Here is an 11,475-nt window from a genome sequence, read left to right on the forward strand (position 1 = left end):
AAGTTAATGATTTATGAGAGTAAGCCAAGCTCTAGAAGCCAGAAGGAAAATTCAATTCAGAAGTCAAAATACTGGTTTATATTAGTAATGAATTCTAATAATTTATTCAAAGAAAACTACATAACAAGCTCAAATGAACCATTTTCCTGTTTTGTACTGCTTGATTTTACCTTGTTAGGGAAAGACACAAGATTTAAATGGAGTCCTAAGATTCTGAATGCAAAGCTTGTTATGTACTCTTTGTATTGATTATGAATGGGTACCATCTGATCCCAAGAAACAGCTTAATAATGTGGCTTAAATGATCAAGAGAATTTTGAAAAATAAAAAAATAAGCCCTCTGTTTGATATAATGAAATTTAACTGCCAGTTGGCTCAAATGATAATTAGTAATCAAGAGAGCATTGTATTTTTATTTCAATATATTGAACAAAAATTCCATTTTTTAAAAGCCTAATTGGCAATTTATGTCTATGGTAAGATGAATTTCCCTAAAATCTTTGACCTGTCTTATTCAGATTTATCTTAGTTGGGTCAGCCACTAGCCATTGTGAGATCCAAGGTAAAGAAGTTGACTGGAGTGAACCTTTCCCACTATGCGTAAGTAAGTAAAGATTTTTTTTCTGACTTGACTTCAAACCTAAGCCATATTAAGTAATAACACTTCTGTGCAATTAGAATTAGAATTTGCATGAATTTTAGATGTGTAACAATGCCATCCCTGATTATTTTTCTCTTCACTCTGTCATCTCAGTTGTCAAGTGCGAGTCCCCTCCACACATCAGCAATGGGAAGCACAATGGTGGAGATGAAGAGATCTACACATATGGGTCTTCAGTCACCTACACCTGTGACCCCAACTTCTCACTCTTAGGCGAAGCCTCCATTTCCTGCACAGTGGAGAATAAAACAATAGGTGTCTGGAGCCCAAGCCCTCCTACCTGTGAAAGTAAGTCATAAGGATGAAATCTTTGAATTTTTCCCTTTTGTTTAAAAGAAAAAGGAGGGTGTGTATATTGGGGGAAATGGAATGATTCAAAGACAAACTAATCATTGCAATAATGAAGTCATTCATATGTTCAACCAATCTCACTACATGCTGAATCAGTCAGGATAGCATAGACTGTGCTGTGGTCATAATCAACACCAAAAGCTCAAAGCCTTTTTATAGTAAAAGTTTTTTTCAAGCTCCTTCTTAGTGCACTGATAGCCTGGGAAACTCTCCAGGGAAGCTGCCATTTATATGGTAATCCAGATTATTTAGTTATCCTGACACCTTCATATCAAAATCTAACAATCAGTTCAAGCAGAGGAAGAGAACAAGGAAGGTCAAACCCTAGTTCTCAAGTTTTTTGACCTGAAAGTGACACATGTCACTTGTCATTATAGTCTTTTGGCCAGAACTAGTCCCTTGTTCCTGGCTAGCACAAAGGAACTGGCAAACATAGTCTTCTGTTTATCCTGGAGTAGCTGGAAATATGGGTGGACACTAGTAATGCCAACCATACATGCCTGTGGAGCACACAAAACCATACCAACATCAGCAGGTTAGTAGTAAAAGACAACCGAAGAAAGTAACTTCCCCCAACCTCTCTAGGGAAACCAGAGAGATGTTGTTATGTCACTATCAGTAATGACTCAGCCAGCTGGTCTAGGACATCTTTCTTTACTACAATTAAGGTGCCTTTAAAAACACAGTATCATTTACAGTTGTGACTCAGTACATGGACACAGCCAACGCTGGAGCAAGAGAGAGCATAATAGTGAAAAGAGTTAAAAATGTCTGGAGTCAGGACTGCATACTAACAGTAGAAAAGGCAGGAGCTGAGGCTGGATAGGTTAGCAAAGGTCAGGTTATGAAGGTCCTTGTGTGTCACTCTCAAGAGTTCAGAATGAAGGCAAAAGGGAGACATTGAAAGGGTAACAATTTGAAGTGAGACAAAATATAACTGACAGGTACCTGTTGCAAACATCCAGCTGAGAAGTGAAGGCAGCTTCAAAGGTAGCCATGGCAATGGGCCTGGAGAGAAGCGGAGAGGAGGGTGGCAGGATTGACAGGACTTGATGACTGGCTGGATGTGGGGTGGAGGCTGGGGGCAGATTGTTTTCTGCTTGTGGGGGTGCAGGTCTCTGATGCCCTGGCTACCTCTTCATGACCACCATTCCATTACCATGGGCCACTGACCCACAACCAAAATTATCCAGGAAGTTAAGCCATTATCATGGAACAATTTGGAAACTTTGAGATTCAGGCTTCAGGGTTTAGATATTGCTAGTTTTTATTGATAAGAAATTTGGAGGACTTTATCCACAACAACCAACATGATGGGACCTCATTTTGCTGATGTTCCTAGGGACCGAAAGGGTGTGTGTGTGTGTGTGTGTGTGTGTGTGTGTGTGTATCTTTTTAACAGATATATATGTAAATATATATCATTACATAAAATCTATATATTTTATATCTTTAAAAGTTTTCTTTGTACCTACTTGATAAACTCATATATTTGTTCAGGCCTTCTTTGCAGCTATACCAACAATTGCAGTCACTTCTTTACTGCTATTTCTCTTTTATAACTCAGATGTCTTTTCCTATGTTTCTTTAGAAATTGTCTGTCACCAGCCACACATTCCAAAGGGATTTTTTATCTCTGGATTCAGATCCTTCTATACATACAAAAACTCTGTTGTGATTAACTGCAGGAAAGGCTATGCCCTCGTAGGCAGCAGTGGAATCCACTGTGAGGCTGATAGCAAGTGCTATCCTTTTATTCCCTCTTGTGAACCCAGTGAGCATGGACTATCACAGAGTTTCAATATTTGGCATCTAAAGTTATCCAGCAGTATGAATGAACATGCTCAGAGGCACAGATCCACTGTAATCCCAATAATCATTTTAAGTTAAATTAATACTTTTCTCCAGTTTTTCTGTTAGAAGAAAGATTTTCTTTTTAGTAATCTCAATGTTATTTGAAGGATTTTATGTATATCATACAGTCATGACATCAATAACCTCACAGATATCGTAGATTTATATATTTATTACAAAAAAAATCCATTAGTCAATAGTAAAGTGTCTTATACTAACGAAACCAATATATGAGAATTTTGTGAATGATGGAGGTGAAATTCTTTTAATGAAGTTTCTTTTCCTAATTTGCACAGAGGTGCTCTGTGAGCTATGGGCTGATACTGGGCTAATACTGGCCTTGAGACCTTGGTGTTGTTAATAAGTACAGATTACTCATAAAAGTAGTGATACCTATTGTTAACATTTATTTAGAGCTTGCTATATATCAAACACTGTTCTATGTGCTTTAAATCAATTAATTAATTTAATATTTACAATTCTAATAGGTAGTTACTATTTTTAATCCTATCTTAATGATGAGAAATCTGAGAAAGAGAGATTAAGTAATCACTACAAGGTCACATAGTTAATCAGGTGTGGAAGCCACTTGTGCATCGTGGTTCACCTACCCCCTTCTACCATTACAAGAACTTAGATACCATTCAAAATGTTTAGTGATGAAATTCAATAAATAAACAACTTGATCAATCCACAAGGCCCTTTAGCAAATGGTCAAATAGAAAAAAATACAAGACTGAATGAAGACTCAGCTGCAAAAGTTATATAAAGCTTGGTGTGAGACCAAATTGTAAATTTCCAGGTGTCAGTGACATTATGTCAAGGGGATTACCTCTATTTTAACTCCCCATTAGTATGATTTATTCAAAGTTTAGCTTACTTGTTCTTATGCCCAGTTTGAAATTCTTTCCAAGGGAAAAAAAAAATCCCCATTAAGCAAAGAGAGTTGAAAGTTAATCATATCTTTGAGCAAATTTTTGCTGTGTATTCCTGGTGATCCTAATGCTTCCCCTGAAGATCAACCATTCTGAGGTTCAGTGAAGTGAAGGGAAAACTAAGCTCCTGTGCAGTTAGCCCAACACCTAAAGACTGTCCTCTTTCTGTACCATGACATGCTTCTCTGTAACAGCCTCCCCAGTGCCACATGCGTGTAGTGCTTGACACTAGTCTATTGGGTGATGGTGCTGCTGTGTCTTTTCCTGGAATTCCCATTTAAAATTGATTATCTGGTTTCTTGCTGAATAAATATGTGCTATCAGTTTTTTTTGTGTGTGTGACAAGCTCATGGTCAACATGCCATTCCCAGTAACAATTGTGCTTTCTTGATAGATGGTTGTACTGACATACCAGACATTCCCTTTGCTTACTGGGACAGAACTGACCACCACCTAAGGGACCAAAAAATATATAAAATTGGTACTGAATTGAAATTTCAGTGTAAGCCTGGCTATAGCCCTGTTCTAAATGAGCCTCTAACAGTGACTTGTCAGGAAAATTTGATATGGACGCCTTCCAATGAGTGTGAGATTAAGTGAATTTCAACTTTGTTTTCTGTGTGTGTGTATCTTTTCTATTGAAAATGTTGAACACAATCCTTGAAATTTGCCGAGACTTCCTTCATTGCACAGAATCTAGATAATGTTTGTAAATATTCAGTGTACACTTGGAAAGGTGTGCATTTTGCAGTTGTTGGGTACAATGGTGTACATATATCAATTAGATCTAATTTTATAATGGTGTTCAAATCTATGTCCATTTCTATACTGAGTTCTTGTCTCCTTGTTCTATCAGTTACTGAGAAAGGTTTTGTTTGTGAATTTGTCTTTTATCTTTTTAGGTTTTTTATTAAACCATTTTTTGCTTTATATATTTTGAGACTACATTGCTGGATGTATACGAATTTAGAATGTTATGTTTTCCTGGTGAATTTAACCTTTTATCATTATGAAATGACCCTATTTATTACTGTGACTGTTTTATCTTTAAGTTCTACTTTTATGTTAATATAGCTCTGACAGCTTTATTTGAGTTAGTGTTGCATGGTTTATCTTATTTTACTTTTTTACTTTTAAACTTTCTGCAATTTTATATTTTAAGTGTATCTTGGGAGCAGGATATCATTGGATATTTTAATCTTATTTGACAATTTTTATGATTTAAACAGAGCACTTTCTGTACAGTTAATGTAATTATTAATTCATTTGAATTTATATCTATTATCTTACTATTTACTATATTTTCTGCCTGTTTTATATCCTTTTTTCTTGACTTCTTTTGAACTATTTTTTTTTTCAATTTTGTAGCTGGTATTTGCTTGGTATTTATATACTTTTTACTATATATACATATATTTTTTGGTGTTTACAATAAAAATTACAATACACATTCTTGCTTTTTAATCTAATATAGGTTTTGCCTCTTCCCAGGCAACGCAAAGCCATAGAAACCTTGAACTTGATTTAATCCCACTTGACTTATATGCTTTTGTTTTTGTGTATTTCAATCCTACATGTATCTTAAACTCCATATTATTATTATCATTATTATTACTATTGTTATTGTTATTATTGTTTTAAAAAATCAAATTAATTAGATTTGTCCACATAATTGCTATTTTTATTGCTTTTTCTTCTTTCCTGATTCTTCATTCTTATATCTGCTATCACCTCCTTTGTCTGATGAATCCTCTTTAGTGTTCTTTAGTGACAGTCTGCTGATGATGAATTGTCTTTTTTTGTTTGTCTCAATGTGCCTTTGTTTTGCCTTAATATTTAAAGATATATTTGCTGGATGTAAAATTCTAGATTGGCAGTCATTTTCTTTGGCCACATGAAAGATTTCATTCCATTGTCTTCTGCCCTGTTTCTGTGCAGAATTTTGCTGTTGGGCATTTGAAGGTTGTCTGTTTTTTCTGATTGCTTTTAAGAAGTTCTTTTTGTCTTTATTTTTCAGCAGTTTTTCTCAGATATGTCTGGGCTGATTTCTTTGTGTTTATACTGCTTGAGATTCAGAATGCTTCTAGAACCTGAGGTTTGATGCCTTTCATTAATTTGGGAAAAATTCCAACTTTAAATACTTCAATATTTGAAATAAATATTCTCAAATACTATTTCAGCCACCTTCTGGTACTTCAGTTACATTTATGTTAAGCCTTTATACTGAGTTTTCTGCAGTTCCTATGCTAATATCTGGGTTTTTGAACTTTGTGTTTCTCTGTGCTTTTTTGTGAATATAAATAAAGTGCCTTAATTCATCTACGTATAATCTGATGTTAATTATTAATTAATTTTTTACCTTTAATTATTCCATTTTTCAGTTTCAAGATTCCCTTTTGTAGTACTGATTTTTCTACCAAAATTCTTAATGTTATCTTTTGCCTCCTTTTACATATTAAGGCAAAGTTATTTTTATTTTTATTTTATATATTTATTTATTTATTTATTAAAAGATGACCAGTAAGGGGATCTTAACCCTTGACTTGGTGTTATCAGCACCACGTTCTCTCAAGTGAGCCACAGGCAGACCCTGCAAAGTTATTTTTAAATCAATGTTTAGAAGTTCATTTTCTAGATCACCTCAGGGATGTTAGCATTGTCTCTTGCTTTTTAAAGCTTTTGATAACCTCATCTTGTCTCCTGTTAATGATTTGCTTATGGCGGGTGGTAATGGGGACCTGGGGCTCTAAATGACCTGAGTCCAACCGGGGATTGTAATGATACAAAACTGGGCTTCGGTACTAGATAGCTAATCTATTTTTGGATTACCCTGACTACAGAGCATAGTTCTGACGATCCCTCAAGAGGTGGGGTTACCAGCAGTAAACCTCCCACCACATACGCATTGAGTTTTCATCGACCTCCCAGCCCCTCAGCTGTGTTTTCTGGATGTGTGAATATATGCTTCTACAGAGAAAGCAGCTCTAAATTCCAGGCACACCTCAATGGATTTCTTTCTTTCTCATTGAAATATGAACAACTAAGACAATTAAGGTCTTGGTACCTTAATTCTTCAAGGATTACCACAGCCCTCCATGTTTTTCTACTTCTTGTCAAAGGGTAGGTGGGTCTGAATTGTGTGGCCCACGATCACCAAAATCAACACCTCATTTAAACACTTCTAATGAAGAAATATGGTCAAAAGGAAATTAACCAATAGAAATTTCATAAAAGTTCCAGTGACAGAATCTAGAGAAGATGCTTGGTATAACTCTTCCCTCGATTTGTTTGTTTGTTTGTTTCTTTTTTTTTAATTGTGGTGAAAAACTCTTAACATGAGCTCTACCTTTCTGACAAGTTTTCAGTGTATAATATAGTACTGCTAACTATGGGTACTATGTTGCACAGCAGATTTCTAGAACTTATTTGTCTTGCATAACTGAAACTTTATACCAGTTGATCAACTCCTGACCCCACTCTGTTGCCAGCCTCTGGCAACCATCATTCTACTCTTTGCTTCTATGAGTTTGGCTATGGGTATTAACATCTTCTATTAGGAGTCAGGTTTCCAGCTATAGGCATGTACCTCTGATCATTTTATTAAACATGAACATCACTTTTTATGTATCAGGGGTGTGCTGCTCAGTACCAGATCTGGAGAATATCACAATCATACAGGAAACAAAAGATTTCTCTGGTAAATGTGTCTATGCCAATGGAAACTATATTTCATACATATGTGATGAAGGTTATTACCCTGTTTCTACGGGTGGAAAAAGTTCATGCCATGCAGACGGCACGTGGAAGCCTAAAATGCCAGTATGTGAGCCAGGTAAGAATATCGAGAGATCTTGAATTATTTCTCAGATTCCCCAAATGATCCCATTTAGTTCCACAAAAGAGCAACTATTTAAAACCAGGTGAATTTGGAGTTGTTCTTCTGACAAGTATTGTGCAAAGGGGGTCACAGATACAAACCACTAGCACCATGCACGGCAGCTCTAGAACAAAATATATCGGGGAGAAAAAAGCTGACAGAAGTTCTTTTATAAGAGAAAACAGTAGAGTTGATTAAATCCCTCAAAGTCTCATTTTGTTATTTTCCTGCATACATTATCTGCCAGCACTATGTCCAATGTTTTAGTAAAAAGGGACATCACCCCACAAGACTCTCTCTCTATATATATATAAGTTAAGGGAATAAGAATGATTTATGTAATTATGTAACAATGGAAGTTCCCAGGTTGAAGAAGTGACCTTGTTAGAAAGGTGGAGGCTTTGAAGCCTAGTGATGGAGATCAGCACCAGCCTTTTCTTTCCTTGCTCTAACTCAGACCTGCTGAACTACCTCTCTGTTAAAATGTCAAGAGAGAGAAGAAATAAGCATGTAGGGTGATAAAGGTCTGTCTCTAATCAGGACAAGACACTGAAAAGGTCATCATTATGGAGGTATCTTCATTGTGAAGGATTCTTCACATCAACATGAGGGGATTATTCGGCACCATAGTTTGAGTTACTCTAAAAGCAAAGCTAGAGAAAATGACTTGGGAGCCAGTAGTTTATTTTGGAGGGAATCCTGAGAAGTAGGAATGAGGGATGAGAGAGAGAAGGGAAAAAGAAAAGGTGACTATTGTAAACAGCAGGGGCTCAATTCTTTGGGACCACTGAGAAGTATAAGGAATGCCTTTCAAAACTATCTCTCTGAAGGATGGGAGACTGGAACATTTGTCCTACCTGCTGTCCCCCATTCATTTAGGGTTGCCCTGAGGGGCAGTAACTGCCTCTCAATTCTGACTGTGCTCCTTCAGCTTCAGCAAAGGCCCCGAGGCACAGACTGAGAGTTTACAGTGAATGATTTCTGCAGAACACCATCAGTGTAAATCTGAGCCTGTGTAAAACTGTATATTCCATCTGAGGCTGTAATCAGAGGTGGTCCAAAGAGGCATGACATGGGTACCAAAGCATCTTCTACAGTCTGTCTTTCGCACCACTCAGATCTGTTTATGCTCCATATTAATTGCACTGTTACTCTTTAACGGCTGGCCCCGGTCTCTCAAATATCACTCCAAAGGAGGGTTAGTGGGATAAGTTAACTCTGATCTTGAGGCTGTAATTGATCTTACCTATGGGTTTTTGTTTGTTTGTGTGTTTGTGGCTGGCCAGTAACAGGGATCAAACCCTGTAGTCGATATTAATAATCTTCCTTCACTACACCCCATCCTAGATTTCCCTCACCTTTGGTCAGTGCTATAGTTGGCCTAGGTTGCTTGCCAGACGAGATAACTCTGACTTTTATCTCTAAGGAATGAGACTCCTTGGTGTCTTGTAATTACCCATTCACAGTTAATCCCAGGTATGGAAATATCAAGGGATACCCTAGTGAATATCCTGGGTTCCAGATCTATTTTTTTCCTGCCCCAGTTATGTACCAGCCATCCCTTTTCATGATAACCACAATTTATTGCCCTACCAGTATAGTAACATTTCTCCCCCAAGCTGTCCCAACAACGTAAGGATCCCAATGCAATCTAATGACAACCATAGCTTCAGGTCCACTGGAGGCTTTAGCATCCCCTGGAGAAATTATTTTGCCCTTTTCCCTATGAAGCAGAACTCTAATCTAGAAGAGTCAAAAGTTGCGAGTACATTATACAAGTGATTCACTGAGATTCATTGTGAGGGACATGAATCCTGTTTCTACTCTTTGGTTTCTAGCTCCATGCATTCTAGCTATTGGGTACACAGCTGTACACAGGTACTGGCCAATGGTTCAATGCATACATTGTAACCTGGAAGACAGTGTACCCATTCTGCAGGGTGTCATTCCTTAGTTGATGCCTTAGCTGAATCTCTAATACATTATCCCAACGATCTGTTTTGCTCTCTCCTTTCAGGTAATGCATTACATGGAAGGAGCAGCAGATCCTATGGCCATGTTCCCATTGTTGCATCTGCCCTGTTAACAATCTTTTGGGGTCTTAAGCCTTTGCTCATTCTGTTACCCCATATAAAATGTTCTACCACCTTTCATCTACCCATCTAACTTTCTACCCAGTTTTCTATCCAACTTCCTAAACTCTTCTCTGTCCTTCCATAGGAATTTTTTTTAATACTCTACCTAATAGTTTTTTATTTCTCTAACTCTATAGAATTTTCTCTCTGCTCTAGTTTCTTGGCACTTTACCATAAACTTGTTAATATTATGATTCAACCATTCACATGGTTATATTTTATTTTTCTCCAAAACCAAGTTCAATACTCAACATGTATATGTATTTTTTGTGTGTTAATGAAAATTAAATTCAAATTCATTTCTAATGGAGTATTTGAAAATGAATTTTACAAAAGGCCATATGTGAGCTCTAGATTTATATACAGGTGAAAATGTCATATTTACCATTAATGTTCAGAGGAAGAAACTGGTTGCTAGGGACATAAAATGTTACACACGACCCCTGATATCAAAGTGGAGAGAAGGAAATATATTAAATAGTAAATGGGAGATGTTAAATAACTGCTGTAGAGAGTAGAATGCAGTTGTAGACAGCACACAGATTTTGGTTAGAGACAGGTCTGGATCTAATCCTGCCCTTGACACTTAATAGTTGTGTCATGCAGTGCAATGTACCTAACCCCTTCAAGCCTCTGTTTCACTATCCACAAAATGAGGATGATGATAATATCTTATGTCTAGGGTTGTTGTGAGGTTTAAATAGGATCATGTATGTAAACTGCTTAGCACAGTACTTGGCACATGATGAGAACTCAAAATAATCCCAAGCAATCTATTGCTGACAAATGTTATAAAAGGAAAGAACAGTCATTGTGCATTGGGGTAGTCAAAGAAAGCTTCACCGAGAAAGTGGGATTTTAGATTACAAATAGAGAAGGTAAGAGCATTCTAATAAGAAGGATGCCAGCAGGAAATATATAAAAGTGAAAATGCACATGTCAAGTTTGAGAAAAGATGAGTTGACTAGTTTGGTTAGATAGAAATAATGCTGGTTGAATTTGAAGGATTTTATTTTGTTTTGTTTTGTTTTAATGTCCATGGGTTGTTAAGTGTGCTAATTAATTTATTTTTAGAAAGTACAACAATTCAGAATCCCTTTCATGTAGTTTTAATCTTAAGAGGAAATCATCTTTCAACACAGGACTTCCTCTGACATTCCCAGTGCTCTAAATTGATTGTAAACTTTCATACAAGAGTGTGGAAAATTGAGACAGTACCCTTCCAGTGTAACCACCCCCAACATCTCATATTCCTTGTTTTAACTCTGAAGTCATTGTTTAAATTGTAAAACACAGCATCTACGTCCTTATTGTGTTGTGGTTAAAGAAAAGTTAGAGATTGTTGGGGGGATCCTGTATTTATTCAGTCTGTACAATTTTTCACAGATAGATTTTTCTTTACTTAGCTTGATGTCTTTTGGTGTCTATTGAGAATGATTTTAGTTTAACATGATTCTCTGTGGCTGATTTCACGCTTTCATGAATTCATGCCAAAACTTCTGTAATTTCCCCAATCAGTGAAATATTTTAGAGATAATGTAAAAAAAAAAGGTCCTATGATATGGGAGAATTCCTTCAACCCAAGTTGCTTTCATCCTCAGCCTGAATGCAGCAGAAGTGTTTAAGTTGTGCCACGTTACCCTAAGGGAAAAGAATTTGAAT

General features: G+C 36.5%; 1 protein-coding gene across 1 annotated transcript in view; it reads left to right on the top strand.

The window, feature by feature from the left end:
* The window catches only part of LOC103610433 (zona pellucida sperm-binding protein 3 receptor-like), a 23,946-nt gene that overhangs the window by 8,606 nt on the left and 3,865 nt on the right, over positions 1–11,475 (top strand). The window contains exons 4-8 of the mRNA XM_008594603.1: positions 519–604; positions 755–949; positions 2,604–2,786; positions 4,196–4,393; positions 7,433–7,633. Of these exons, the coding sequence (XP_008592825.1) occupies positions 519–604; positions 755–949; positions 2,604–2,786; positions 4,196–4,393; positions 7,433–7,633 (863 nt within the window). The remainder of the gene's footprint in view (positions 1–518; positions 605–754; positions 950–2,603; positions 2,787–4,195; positions 4,394–7,432; positions 7,634–11,475) is intronic.

The sequence above is a fragment of the Galeopterus variegatus genome, unplaced genomic scaffold (genome assembly GCF_000696425.1).
Source record: "Galeopterus variegatus unplaced genomic scaffold, G_variegatus-3.0.2 Scaffold11129, whole genome shotgun sequence".
Lineage (NCBI taxonomy): Eukaryota > Metazoa > Chordata > Mammalia > Dermoptera > Cynocephalidae > Galeopterus > Galeopterus variegatus.